This window comes from Contarinia nasturtii, unplaced genomic scaffold, assembly GCF_009176525.2.
Source record: "Contarinia nasturtii isolate CC-2019 unplaced genomic scaffold, AAFC_CNas_1.1 Cnas_scaffold_928, whole genome shotgun sequence".
Taxonomy (NCBI): domain Eukaryota; kingdom Metazoa; phylum Arthropoda; class Insecta; order Diptera; family Cecidomyiidae; genus Contarinia; species Contarinia nasturtii.
Genome location: NW_022198275.1, coordinates 2,820,394 through 2,836,419, shown reverse-complemented (window position 1 = coordinate 2,836,419; position 16,026 = coordinate 2,820,394). Strand labels below are relative to the sequence as shown.

At 34.6% G+C, this 16,026-nt stretch overlaps 1 protein-coding gene across 2 annotated transcripts in view; it reads left to right on the top strand.

Moving 5' to 3' along the window:
* LOC116342964 (lachesin-like) overlaps nucleotides 1-16,026 on the top strand; it is a 69,580-nt gene that overhangs the window by 41,473 nt on the left and 12,081 nt on the right. The window contains exons 5-7 of one of the 2 annotated variants that reach the window (XM_031770808.1): nucleotides 12,507-12,715; nucleotides 14,200-14,410; nucleotides 14,874-15,020. In XM_031770808.1, the coding sequence (XP_031626668.1) occupies nucleotides 12,507-12,715; nucleotides 14,200-14,410; nucleotides 14,874-15,020 (567 nt within the window). The remainder of the gene's footprint in view (nucleotides 1-12,506; nucleotides 12,716-14,199; nucleotides 14,411-14,873; nucleotides 15,021-16,026) is intronic. The other variant, XM_031770809.1, reaches the window with a different exon arrangement.

Below are 16,026 nucleotides of genomic sequence, written 5' to 3'. Positions count from 1 at the left end.
TTTCGCTTTTGATCTATATAATAATGTTATGTTCTATTTTTTCCTTCGTATTTCGTTGTGGGTGGTATATGGTGTACAATATGTGTGTTTAGTGAAAGTCTCCTGACAACCAACCAGTGTGTCGTAGTGTTTTTGTTTGTTACGACTTCGATCCATTGTATACATAATGATTATGGTTTGGCTGAATGTATTTTTTTTTTTGGTATTAGTGTGTGCCGTTCGCTCGAAACAAGAATACTAATAAAAAATTATTGTTCCACATAAACATTGTTGTTTAAAGTATCATTGGCATAGCCACAATTGCTAATTCTCTGTCGTTGCTTTAAAATAGCCCAAAAAATATGTGTATTTTAGATTCTAAAGTCGAATATATGCATTTGATTCTTTCTTCTTTGTTCCTTAGTTTTTGGAAAAATTATTCTCGAGCGAATTTAATCTTCTACGTATTCTCTAATGGCAAACCGGATTAAAATTGACTTTTCGTGCGTCATTCTTTCCCATTTGTTGGCGTTGTTGTGATGGGATCAACAAAAAAGATGTTCGGTTAAGTTTATTGAAAATAGAAGGGATTTGAATTTAGACACAGACAATTTATGATTAAAATGAAATTAAGTTTCAGCTGTAGATATCGTGCAGCCAGCCTCTCTCTCTCTCTCTCTCTCTCTCTGATTCCAACAATCATCATTAAATTGAACTTGAATTAACCGTTGCGTGATCAGAGAATATGATTTCTTTTGCGGTGTGAGACACAAATACAACTTGCTCATTTTTAAACACATTCCGACATCAAATGAATGAGATCTCATTCATTCAATATCATATTAGACTGCACAGATGTACAGAGGGAGAATCTGTGGCCGTAAGCAGTTTTTTCATTGATTTATGCAAGGATACTTCTCGAATTAAGTTAGACATTTTCGGTGTTTAAATACTGACGATGCCATCGCTTGCAGCAATGATAATTATGTTGAAGTCAAGCAAACATCAACAATTCACCACAATTTGACTAAGTATTAGATCTCTTTACTTTATGCAGACGCCCAAACAAATATAATAATATCGAAGCTCTCACATTTCACTATTTGCCGTGTGTCCAACGGAGAGAAAACCACATCCATGGCACACACACACACTTTTATGTTTCAGCTTTTGAATTTTATTCATTTTGATGTCAATTTGATTCAATAATATGTGTTTCAAAGCGATGCCACAATTCCGTCAAACACAATCAAATCGGGCTCTTCATATACAGAATGCGCAGCTCGACGATACGAGGCGTCGCATGTTTGCTCAAAAACTGTCCTAGGGCAAATAAAAACCGAGAAACGAAATGAATATCATGGAAGATGCTTTTGAATTAACAGAAGCAACGCATTAAATTGTCGCCAGACCCCAAAATATATATATACACATTCAATTTCATTTGTGTTCGCTGTCTTTATGAATTTTCCTTCTATAAATGGTATCGTCATTTCATTTCTCCTTTTCCACACTCTCTCGCTACCGCTCTCTGTCTCTCTTCATCTCACTATCGTGCTGAATTCAAACGTATAAACAAACAAACACACGCCACGCTTCGAATGGCAAACAGTGAATTGGAACGAGGGAAGAATTTTAGATTGTTCCTGAAGATAAAAGCCAAAGCCAACGTAAATCTAACACATACCGCCCCGCATACATTCGTCTTCGATCAAATAGAAAAACAGCATAGGAAATTTTATAGAGAATTTTCACAGCACCATGAAACATAAGCAAATGCAACAATAAGTCAGCGAGGAGGAAAAAAAAGAAAGTTTCACAATTGTTTGTTCGTTTGCTTTTTTTTGTGTGTTTTACTCTAACTTAGCCGCATTGAGATCGCAGACACACGTTCCATTTTTATATAGTATGCGTGATTTTGCGACATAATATGCTCAATGGTTGGTTGGGATGAGAAGAAGGGAAAGACAAAGCAACTCCAAAATGAAATGGAGCAAGGCGAAAATACGACAGAAGGATGAAACAAAACACAAAAAAATTCGAGAAAAAGTAGCACACACAGAAAAAGAATCGCTTTGAGACATCTTCGTATTAAGACGATTCATATCATGCATAACGCTGTCAATTCACACTTTATTTATTGTTTTCGCCGTTTTGCTTGCCTTGTTTAAATCATCAAACGAATAATTTTCTTAAAGCACACAGAAAGTGAAGCACACAATCACTATCAACGCGAACAGCAAATATAGATTTCAATCATGAAAAACACTTTTCTATGCCGCCTCTTTCTTTCAAATAGTTTTGTAGTGTTCATTCCCTTTTAGCATTTAAATCCAGTGATGTTTGCGTGCGTGTATGAATTATGCTTGTTAATCGCTACCAGGTTTTTTTTGTATGTGTGCAAAGTCTTAACTTTCTAGTCGAGACTAAAAAAATTCACAAAGTTACCATGGTGCTCAAACTAGTATTCAGAGTCATAGAAATTATGGGAGAATCGCATTAAAAGGGCACATCATTAAAATTCCAAGTGGCTAGTTTAAAATTAATTTGACATGCTCTAATTATTATAGTTTTCCACTTGAAATCTTTGATTTAATCAATTTTTTTCTTCAAATAATTTTTCACTTCGTAAACAATTTGAGCTTAAGTTTTCTCTGATTTCGTCACTTCATTTCGAAAAGTGTGTAGCCTTAAAAGGAACGATCCTTCGTATTGATTAATTGTATTTCTACACTCTCTGTTTACGACTTTATTTTATTACCTTTGGTAAGTAAGAAAATGGCTGCTCAAAGCTCTTGATCCATTAGATTTTTTTGATGTTGTTGTTGCAAGTGTGTACTTGTTATCTGTAAGCACACGTGACACGTTTATTATTATGGACGACGAAGCATAAACTGCGATTCACCTTGTTTAGCCGAGTGAATATAATGTGCACATTCCTTTTTTTTTCACTATAAATATTCTCTATCGACTCTCGATACTTGAGTCCTTTATTCATTTGACGTTTGCGTGTGTCTAATTTTTACTTTTCTCCTCTGATAAATCAAGAATTTATGTGGCCATCAAATGTTTAATGTTCTGCCGAAAGCGAAGAAAAAATGTGGATTATTAAGCAAGAGAAAACCACTATCTCACTCTCCGTTGCACATACACTGAGTAAAATGGCGGAAGGATTATATGCGGTGGGCGGGAGCCGGCAGGGATGAGAAAACATTTCGACCAATTTTTTATGGCATTTAATCAATTCTAATTCATCCAATTTATCATTATGCATCGAGGCTTCCAACCATGAGGAAAATATGGGTCGTCTTCGGCTCAATTCTCGACCAACCGAAAATCTTTTATTCTTATTTTTTTCAATGACAAATGCGTAAAATATTTTGTGATTTATTATTACCATGCGATGTGCTCATTAATGCAGCGCATAAAATCCTATAATGAAAATGACAAACTCATTTAATATTATGTTTAGTCAGTTAGTGATGACAGCATGTACGATGTGAAAAATCGTGTAATGACATTCATTCGCATAGAGTTTGGCAACAAATTTGTTTGGTTTTTCGATTTAACTAAGGTCATTTGGTCGCATTTTGAATTGGGAAATAAAATTCAATTTTGGAATTGTCACATGAAACGAAAGCGTAAAACGAAACGATTGTGCCTGATTAGATTTTTAATAATGTACAAAAGAGAAAAAAAAAGCATTTAGAACATCATTATTATCAACGGATAAATAGTTGTAGTACATGCATGCGTTTGCCATCGTCGTTGTCGTAGTCGATTTTGCAAATTACGCATCAATTTGTTAATTGACGATAACTTTGTTTTATTGGTGCCATTAGAATGGCAATAAATATTAGGATGTACGTCATTACACAACCAATAACGAATCAAATACACCCGGCTAACAAAATGAAAAAACGGTAGAATAATGACCAGTTTATGTATTTCAGCGGGCGTGTTCAGCTCAAAAATAGAAAACCAACACATTTTTTGCGGCTGTTTTTCGGTTTTCAAAACAGATCGTTAACTTTGCGTGAGAGATAAAAAACAATCGTGAAATCTAGTTTTAGACTATTTTGTTTTAAATAATGTATTCACTTTTCTTTTTGAAATCCGATCTTGAGTTGATGCCGTCAAGTGTCGCTGGATCAATTTAAAAGCAGCACATAAACACATTTTAATCAAATCATTGTGATAAAATCTGTCACATGTTTTTCGTAGTGTTTTTCATTGTCATCCAATGTAATTGTTTCAGTACATAAAGAAAGCAAGTAACAATGAAAATGGCCAAATTAACAAATGCTCATAAAAAGTTGCAGAGCCTTCTGTTTTTTTATACAAGAAAAAAATTGGCTATCCAATACATTGAAATCTTATTTCAATTTGGTCTAGACAGATTGATTAGACGTGAGCTGAGTTCAGTCAAGCAAGAAATGTATGTATGTGTTCGAGTATAATCAATTCATATCACTTTTGCACTTCATCACTACACCCGAAGTGAATCCCTCGCCCTCGTCACAACCCAGTAGAAGAATAAGAAAAAAATTCAATGCTATGTGTAAATAATCGATCACATTGCTTTCATTATGCCACATCAAAACAATATCCAATAACTTTGCCGACGCCGAATTCTTCTTTCCTATTATCTGTTATGAACAATTATAGATTGTTATGGGCGAAGTCAAGGTTGAAAATACTCGGAAATTTGATTGCTAGGGGAGAATTTTAAATTCAATGTTTACTATAACAGCTGCGCTGATCGCCAAACAGATTGAATGAAATGGATTTTGTTGAGCAAGTAAAAGTGAACAGAAATTGCCCCAAGCATCGATGAAAACCGATTTTATAAAAGAACATTTCTTTCTATAGTTGACAACCGTATTATTTTCATCAACTTTGTAGACAGAAAATAACAATTATTGAAAATAATTGAGCGTTGGTGCCGAAACGATTATTTACAGAGATTTGCGGTAATTTTTCTAATGAGATAACATAAATTTGCACAATATGCATTGAAGGGTATTTTTTTAAACAGATTAACAAGCGATATGCAGACGCAAAAGAACAAACTTGAAAGAAAAAACGGTAAAAGGCAAAATGATGCCGTTGATGACCTGATAAGAGTTTTGCGTTGCAATTTGAGAGTTTGTGTGCGTGTGTGTCTCTTTTCGTCTCAATCGTCTTTGTAGAACCTTTATTCTTGTTGTTTTTAATGCTGTTGCTTGTTACTTAAGCAAACAACACGAATGTGTAGAAGTTAAACCAATTATTAAATTGTCGATAGACGTCGAATAATGCGAGTTTGCGAATGATGTTTCGGTAACGAAACCTCAAGTAGAAAAACAACCAAGCGCACACAAATCCTGATATTTGTGTTTATTTTTCGTTCAAAGTCATCACCGAATAGCATTGTAATGCATGAATTTGAGTGGAATAAGTGTGCATATGCGAGAAAAACGGGAAATGCAAACGCAAATGACAATCGTAATGATGATGCCAATGTTGTTGCCGCCGCGTTTGTTGCTGTGTTTGATGCTCATGACTCAGCTGAAGAGATGCAAGCAAACAAGATACTTTAAGTTCAGAACATATATTTCTATTAGGTTTTAATTATTCATGCGACATATGAGCGATGTGATGTTGAGATGATTGTGTGTGTGTGTGCGTGTGATGTAAAATGAGTAACATCCAGCCATTCTGTTCCTTTAAGCCAACATGTGTGATGGGTGGCTCGACTCTACTTTGGTATAATATGCCAAGTTTTACAACTTATTTTTGCCGCGTCTCTTTATTATGAAAGCATTCATGACGCGTTACGTACAAGTACATATTTATCTAAATAAATATGTATACACAAAAAAAAAGAACGCTAGCGTTTGATCCATTTTATGTTTGTGCAACAAATATGAGCACATCTTAAATATTTACGCTTCGCGCGATTCGATTACACAGATTTATGTTCTATTCGAAATGTTCGTTGGTTACGTGGTTTGATGGTAACAAAAACATATGCAAACATATTGAGCTCATGTTTTAAGAGTCAGCAATGCGACTCTTCTTTCGCCTCTCCTGGCCAATTCACTGATATATGAATCTCTACGTTTCATTGTGAGTAAATGACAAGATTTTTTTGCCACTTAAAATGTTACTATTCAACTGTTTTCTATCTGGAGAATGAAAAAAAATGTTGCAAACGCTTTCACTTTTTTTTGTGCCAGATGAAAATCATTGTTGACGTTTGAAATGCTTCACTCAGATGTCAACTTGACACAAAACTTTTTTTCCACCGTCAACAATCTGGGGTGATTTTTCTCGTTTTTTTATCGTTCGTCATTCATCTATTAGGATTGAAAATAACAAAAAAAAAATGAAGCCCAAGGACAATGGATACCAAGTTAAATAGGTAAATAAATTTTGTGCACGAATCAAGATACCATGTGCAAATATAAATACACATTTCTGGATTTTGGTGATCTTGAACGAGCAGACACGCGCTATGCGACTGTGTCTCATCTTCATCGCGAACGAGCACCGAAAACGAACTATTAGACACAATTCGCACGTTCTGCTGATTTACTAAACTTTGAGTCAATCATTTATTTTGCTGAGTCGAAATTTTTGTGTCACCCATTCAAACACACACACACCAAAAATGTATTATACACATAAACTATAGTCCAAAATGTCCGCACTCAATAAGAATGATAAAGAAAAGCGCAAGCACCAAATCATGCAGAAATGGTGAGAGAAAGAGCTAAAATGCTGGCAATAGTTTCATTTTATGGAGAAAAAATATTTCTGGTGTTGTCTGCAGCAAAATAAATGGATTCAGCATATACACATTTGCAGAGGCGCACATTGCATACACACGCTCAATAAAAATTCAAAGTGTTTGCAGTTGAATGGGGCGAGCAAATGTGAATGAGATACTTCAGAAGGAGGATCACATAAATTTTCAACAAAAGTAGTAATCGAGTGCAAATCGTTAAAAATAGAGAAATTCCGATATAAAAAATAATATGAAATGCATTGCAAATCGTTCGAAAAACGAGGAAAAAAAGACCAATGAGCAAAAAACGAAGAAGAGAGCAATACGCATAACGGGAATGTGATAAATTGAACTTATTGGAATTCAAATAAAATTCAAAAACTGAATTTTTATTGCTTGAAAATCGAATAGAATGCAATCGATATTTTATTTAATGTTGTGAACTACAAAAAAGTCGAATGGCACCGAGAAAAAAACTCACATACTGAAGACCATTTACGAGAATATAAACCGAATGCGGTATGTTTTCCTTACAAATGCAATATGCAAATAAAAATTATATATCCAACGAATATGAGCACGTAGTGCACTGGTCGTCTTTTATGATAGTTTAATATTCAATGGCACATAGTTAAAATACCAGAGGTGCTTGTCTCGCCACTTCAACGTTGAAGAACAGTCAGTCCCATTGAAGAACATTGCTGAATAGGATTTCCGTTCTATTGAATGGACTTTGTCGATTTTGAATAGCCAAAGCGAACCGGTGGTGACCAAAAGATAACCACCATAAACATTTTTAGTATCGTGTAATTAACTGAATTTTAAATAAGTTCGAGTTGAGTGTATTCAATTAGTTAAGAGGAGGAAAATTCGATAATCGTCTTAAGATTTACATTCATACAAAGTGGGGGAAAAAGTGAAGAAAATAGTATGAATTATGATCGATATTAACCTGGTCAAAATATTACATATATTTCATTTTATTTAAAAAATAAATCAACTTTTAACAACGCACCACATAAATACTAAAATACTATTAATACTTGTGGGAACATTTTTTTTCGTTCACTCTCGTCGATGTCTCAATCGACGATAACTTTTTTATGTTTATGCTTTCATAGTGATGACAAAGTTTTTTTTTTTTTGGTTTCATCTTGTTTGAAAATCGATTTTAAACGAGCTCGTTGTGGTTCTGAAGGAATGAAAAATTGACGATAATAACAACATCAAAGTGCACTCGTTGACAGATATATCTATCCATACATATATTTCGGAAAAAGAAGAAGAAGACATGTCAGAAAAAGCGAGACTGCAATGAAAATTAATAATAACGAAAAAGTTTATATCGTAAAAATATTATGAAAAATTAAGACGAAAAAAAATGCGAGTTTGAAAACTTGATCGAAAATAATGCGTTGATATTAAAGATTTGATGTGGTGATTTAGTCACACATAAAAGGCGTTTAAAATGTTGATTATGATTGAACATCGTCATTAGTTGAAACTATAAAAAAACAGCATAATTTATGGCTAGTTGTTGGTTTGTCTTGGTTGTTGTAAGAGATCAAATCGAAGCACCTACGCGTCGCTCCAATTCTCAGAGCGCACTTCACTCACTCACACATAGACAATATATTTAGCTGTCGTCATCTGGATATTTCAGCTCATCTGGATATCGTCAGCAGATGATACGAAGTGAAAACAATAGAATTGATTGTATAAGCTTGTTATATACTGGTATTACTATAACAATCACTTCTATTGTTTTCACTTCGCATCATTTGCTGATGGCATCCAGATGAGCTGAAATATCCAGATGACGGCAGCTAAATATATTGTCTGCTCACACACACAGGCAACTAATTTTGCTTTGAGAGTTGTTAATAGCAACATAAAAAACATTGAAATATCTAGTGTCATTTGGTGAAGCAAGAGTTTTTTTTTCTGGTTTTGCGTAAGTGCACACCCAACGATGATGCGATATGTTTTTACCATATAGCACTAACACTAAAACGTAACGACACCAAATGTAAACACACTACTGATAGATGTGAAAACCCCATCAACAAAAAATTCTAATACTTAGAATATTACGAGATGTAGCGAAAAACAGTGTTGGGAAAATTTCAACGAGAATAAAAGGAAGAAAAACGGCAAAAAAAATATGGGCGAGCACAAGAGAAAAAGAAAGAGTAAATGTGGTTAATGCGGCATTTGTGAAAGAGTTAAATAACGCCGTGAAACGCAGAGGTAGAAGAAAAACTGAATGATAAATAACTGGCGTACGACCAACGTGTTGTAATAATTTTTATTTTCACAGCGCCAGCTTTCACACAGCATTTGGAAAAGACAAAAACAAAGCCACGATGATATCGCCTTTTAATTTATGACATTTGTAGCGCGGACAACCGTTACAATGGAAAAAAAACTCAAAACAGAGGATGCGAGAGAAACAGAGAGTGCACGAGAGAGAGAGAGAGAAAGCTAGGCAGACGGAACAACGGCAAAATGAAAAACAAACGCGCGCACATAAGAACACTTTATGCGTTGTATTCGCGTCTGTGACTTAAATAGCCGAGTCATAAGCCTAAAGGCCACAAACAAAGTCACAAAGAAGATAAAAATATAACACAAACTATGAACACAAATAACTTTCACTGTACAGAATTTTCTCTGCCTCTCATTTTCTGTGATATATGACATTTTATATTCTGTGCATATGAGTGTCACACCGACTAATTATATTTGAACGGAATCAGCTGGCAATGCAATACGAAGAAGAATGAATTTGATTGAAAGTGGATTGTGAATGTGAAACATGGATTTTTCTATTTGCAAGCATTGTTCGGTCAACATTCAGAAATGAAAAAAAAACGTTTAAAGAATTTCAAATTGATTTCTGCATGATATCACGTTCACTCATCAGAATTGCACCTCTCTTTTATATGAGATTATTTTTCCCTACTTTTATTGTTGTGGTTACTATGTATGTGCGGCAATAAAAATTGAAATTAATTTTTTCCCTGCCGCGATCACAGGCAAACCATTGAGCAAATAAAGGGCAAATAAAACGAAGGAAAAAAATCGTGCTCTGATTTGCTAATTCTATCGCGTACGTGCAGTTTGTTCAACAGTGTGTGCTGCTTGTGCGACACTTTAATAAACCATGATGAGGCAAATGCCGTGATGAACTCGATGGGTTGTCAGCACTAATTAGGCGCGTCTACTGATTAAAAGAGCGACATTTGCCACCGGCGATACATAATCCCATGTAGAGAATATAGAAAGAGAGTGTGAAAAGAAAAAAAAATTGTCTGAATTCATATCTTGCCAACACCGCCGCCGTTGCCCATCATATCAACGCAATTCTTTGCTCATTGTTTTGTCCCTCTTTCATTTTCTTCTTTTTTCTGCTGCTCCCTTGCTTGCCGCATTTCGAAATTAATGAAAGTGCAAAAGTAAATGGGATGGAAAATGTAGAGGAGAAATGAGACTACCAACAATCGCCCCGATTTTCTTCACGTTTCGACTAATAAATTAATTATGAATTAAGCAAACATCGTTCACTTAATTCAATTTATATGCCATTTTGATGCTTAGTCTCGCTGTTCCATCGTCTGATCTATAAAAATAACCACGAAATAAAAATCGTGTAGATGTTAATATGTGTACAAAAGTTGAAGATCTGCGAAAGTAACGACGAATATACAGAGAAGACAAAAGAAGAAAGGAGCCGTCGCGCGCTCACATGTTGACATTGTACAGGTAATGAGGTATATTGGTTAAACGATAGTTAGTGTGATTTTGTTCACGATGAAAATGTGTCAACACTCATTATATTTTCTATTTATCTTGCTCGTCGCCACAAAATGTCAGAATCGTCGGTGTCACCTTTGTATCTTATTGTCGCAGTCTACATTCTTCTTCGTCGCATGCTTACGATACGGATTAAATCAAGTCCAATCGCGCGCGACAATGTCGTGGCGACATAAACGAGAAAATACACAACGAGAGAAAAGAACGAAAGTTTCCGGACGTTTTGTCTTTTAGGTTTCGATCAAATACAACAACAACAACAACAACATGTATTTGAAAATATTTGGTTGAATAGAGAAAATGTGATTAGCTAGCTATTGAAGAATGAAATGAATGAAAAAGAAAACAGAGATTTGGCGATTAAGACAATGTTGGTAATGTGCGCTCGCGCGAAATCTGAAAATTCCCTGTGGTCATTTGGTTTATATGTTTCTGGCATGTTTTACAAGCAATTCAGATCAGATTGTAAATCTATGCCAAAATGGCTACGTGATTAGAGTGTATTTGATGACATTCTTCTCTGATTGCGATTCATCATTCATCGTTTACTCCTTTTACCATCACAATATGCAGTCGAAACGTAGTTGTATTTGAATAGCAAATGTGTATAGATATATGCCAATTTGTTTTGGTAATTAAGGCAAATGGATTCAGTTTATATGTATTTCGAAATTTACAATGATGAATTTGATCCCATGACATCAATAAATTTGGATCGAATGTGCTAAGAACATGATATTATTCGTCTTGAAACTCTCGTATGTCTCATTTGTTTGGATGTATTAATTGACCTGTAACACAATTCAACCCATGTAACACAGCATTAACGAAGCATTATCATCGTGATACCTTTAAAAATACCTACATTTGTTTTCAAAATATTTTCGTTTTCTTGAAATTCCATCCCAATCCATTTTTTCGTTGGTTCAATTTGGAGCGCAGGAAAAATAAAGCAAAATAGAGGCTATGAAAAAAATAACTGGCTAAACAGACAGAAAAATTGATGAGTCTGTTTTCATTGTATGTCTATGTGTGTATACAATACACAATTAACATTTTTGTGTGACAAGTTTTTGTCGTTCGCTCTTTCAAATGCTGCCACAGTCATATTGCACAAGTAAAAAGTGGGCTCACCGCTCACATCTCTATCGTTTGTACTGAACTTTTCTCGTTTCCTTGTTTATATTTTTTTTATTGCTTCGGTTTTTCTCTCACACTCTGCTCGCACTCGCACATTTTGTGTGCATTAAATGGATGATGCCGTTGCCATTGTTATTTATAGCTCATGATAATCATAAACAAAAAGCAGAAAATATTTAGTTTTTGTCACGAGATCAAGTAGGATGCAATGTTTTGTGTATATTCTCTCTCTCTCTCTCTCTCTCTCTCTCTCTCTCTCTGTATTCATCAGGGCATTGTTTTCTCTCATCGCGCTCATTTTTAAATTTCTGGTTTTCCATGACGTATTAAACACGTAGTGCATTCTCTTCTATTTGTTCTATTTTGTGCAACGTACAAATTGTCGCTGTGCGCTCAATTATAGTTTTTGATTACCTGAACTTACGAAAATAGTTTACACAGATGAATATATGGTTACAAATGAATTTGACGAAGCGCAAAAAGCCACCACCTCCGAAGAAAATGCAAAACAGAAAAGCATGTTACTTTTGTTCGCATGTAATATGAAACAAATGCTAATTTCGGGATTTTAACAACGACGTACACAGAGAGAGGAAGATAGTGAGAGAGAAAAGGAAAGATCAAGCCGAAAAAAGATACAGATGAGAAAAGTTATAATTACTTTGGAATAGTTGTGCTAAGGGGCGATCATTGTAGGCAAAAACTAACGAAAATTAAATAGTTGATTTTATTGTTTTTATCCAGTTATGTTTCACTGTTGTTAAGGTTTTTTTTCTACAATTCTCTCTTTTAATTGCAGGTGTATCAAATTCCTATCTCCACCAACGTGGCAAAGATGGTTACAACACATTTGACGATACAAGCACCGATGTTCCGTCACAAAATTCAATTACGGCACCGAAAATGAACGAACCGTATTTCGACGATAGCATAACGAATAATGTGACCGCATTGGTTGGTAAATCGGCATATTTAAGCTGTAGAGTGCGCAATTTGGGCAATAAAACTGTAAGTAATTATTATATGTATTTTTGACACTTTTAAATGACATCAATATATACAGACCCATACCCCGTCATCTTTTCCAATCGCGAAAAAAAAGAACTAGTTCCGAATTGTATAATTAATCTGATAAGATAGCAAAAATATTGAAATACAAATTACACTAATTACGATTAAATAAAATTTAAACAAAATAATGTGCAAAAAGTCCGGGCTTAATCATGTTTGGTCCGCAATTTAACATGAATTCTGTGGTATGTGTGCGATTGAAATATGTGCTTTTTTTGATTACGTTTAATTACTTTGTGTATTATGAACGAAACCCAATCTGAATTAATCATATCCATTTTTATCCATACTCGCACACAAAAACTGTATGACATACCAACATTGAGAGCTCATTTATTTTAAATTCATATTAAACTGAAAGCCATAAATTGTTTATATTCACTGCGATAGTTGCGAATGACGACGTCGACGACAAATATGCAGCATCAGAAGCATCGGCGGCCAGAACAATTAATCATCATTGATACTCATGGACACGTGTGTGCGTGCGTGTGTTTATGTTGTGAGCCCACTCCAAACAAGTTGAATGACGTGTCAAATCCACCTGCAAAAATTGCTAATTTTACGCTTCCGATGGCCAAAATGACACACGCACCGGGTTTAATTTTCTTGTAATTTGTTTGCGATGTCAGATACACAGTGCCACCGTGAACCAAAATAAATACGCGAATATTTCTCGTTATTAAATGAAAAAAAAAAATATGGCATCATTCATATTACCAAATATATACAATAAGCATACATGCTCATTTCAACCGAGCTACAAATTATGGTTGGGTCGGTTATTGTTTGTCTACTACATCATGATAAAATTTATATATATGAAGTTATGACGCGAAAAACGGGCATGGGAAAAATGCACGCCGCCCAACTATTTGAGATAAATATTTATGCAATAACATGAATGACATAGTTCTCTGTGGTTGACCTCACATCAAAATCATGAATAATGGTCGAGTTTTTCCCATTGCTAAAACTAGCTTACGTTCATTTCGATGTTAACAATAAATAAATGTTTATCGTTTGCGGTATATATGTGCGAGAAAAAAAAATGTCGGCACACAGTTTTTTTTCCCGGTAATAGCACTTTTTTGTCCTTTCACCTATGGTTCAAACCATATTCGCCGCTTAAACAAATTTTTCACCTCTAAGCCTTTTAACATTTCGACACTGATTGCAATTTTTATGCATACATTGCATGCTTTTTTGACCATTTACCCGTGTCAAAATGTGGGCTATATTAAACGAAAAAATTTAAAAAAAACGACGAACAATGTTTGCGATATCACATTGTGAATTGTGCTGTCATTTGCACACATATCTTTCTCTTAGTTTGATTTTTAATTAATTGCACATCACTTTGATTGTTCTTTTCTACTGCAAAATTAACATGATTATAATCAACATTGAATTTTTTTTAGGTTTCATGGATTCGGCATAGAGATTTGCACATCCTTACAGTTGGTACGTATACCTATACAACAGATCAACGATTTCAGACAGCATTTCATCGTGATCTAAACGAGTGGACGTTACAAATCAAGTGGGCACAAAAACGTGATGCTGGCTTATACGAAGCACAAATTTCGACGATTCCAATCAAAAGCTTTTCAATTAGATTGAATATTGTAGGTGAGTGTAACATCCACTGCATGTCATGAGGTTATCCAGAGCATGGGTAATTTGCAATCAGTGTAGATGTCAATATATATCAGTTCCGTTGGTTTTCCGCATTCATCGGAAACGTTTCTACTACATTTTATCTCCGTCGATGGCCAAATAATACACACATATCGTTTCAATTCCGCTCCGAAATGAATTGATTTTAAAATGAGACTAATTCAATTACCGGCTCTTAAATAAGCATATAGAAATAAATGATGCTTGCACACAGGTCACGTTGGTGATTTAGTGAAGTTATAATTAAAAGTTGCAGAGCATTAAATATACTGTACATTGAGAATTTTATGTTATTTTATTTCCCTTGCGTTTTTTTTCGTCTTCCATTAGTTTCGGTTCCCTTGTTATTTTAAAATTTTAATTTAATTTTGTTATTTTTTTAAAATAATTTTGTTGTTTTTTTTTTGTGTTTTAGATCCAAACGTTGATAGCGTCGATAATTTAGAGAATATATTGAATTTGGCGTACAATGATCAGCAAATCGATGTCGATGATGAAATAAATAGCATCCGTAACCATAAGTGTTGCGATGGTATATTCGCGGGAAATAGTGGCTATGATCGTGAGAGCATTTAGCAATTACGTTTAATGAGTTTTCCTATAAACTAACATTGTTGCAAGAGGCAAACGAAAAAAAGAGTGTATTTTAGGGAGTTCGTGTATGTTACTGAAGCTTCGCTATGTGAATGTTGAATTTGAGTGATTGTGGTGGCAATAATTGCAAAATTGGTGTTCCCAAACAATGTTCGTTCATCAAACAATACTTTGTATGCGTATGTATGTGTGTCTTTCTACAACAAAAAAAAGTGTACACTGGACACTGTGTAAACAGTCGTTTATAATCACCAACAAGCGGTTCGCCTCATCAAATGGGGAAAAACTCTCTCCGAAAACCTACGGCTAACTATGCAATTACCTGTGTATTTTTTTATCCATCTAACTGCATGTGCTATTCGTTTTCTCTCTTACACTCACACACTCTCGTACTGTATATCTCAATATAAAATTTAATGCAACAAATTATCCGTATTTACCATGGTAACTTTTACATTACAATTTAAATGCTGATGCCAAAGTGTGCTTTCGCTACAAATTCGAATGTATATATGTGTTTGTAAGCCTGTGTTTGTAAATTAACGCACAACCCATCGAACCACAGACATGCAATATTAACTTAAATTGCACACAATGCACACAAGGCTATCACTATTAGCTAAATTACGAATAATGAATTTCAGTGCTTTAAGCGGCGCACGTAAATGTGTGTATGCTACAATATTCTCGTGCAAATATTCTGATGTTTTGTTGTTGGAACGGGCTGCCTGTGCAATTTGATGAGCTGTACCTCTAACCACATTAATGGAAACCGAAGTCAATGAAAAATTACTCTCATGCAACAATGTGAAACACTTTTTTTCTCTCGGTCTCACTTTCTTTTATTCACTTTATTTTCAATCCATCACAATTCATTGGCAGTCATTCAAATTGTCGATTTTTTTTGACTTGCATTTACTTTCCTGACAACTTTCTGATTTCATTTGTAAAATGTCTCTTTTCTGTCGTTTTTA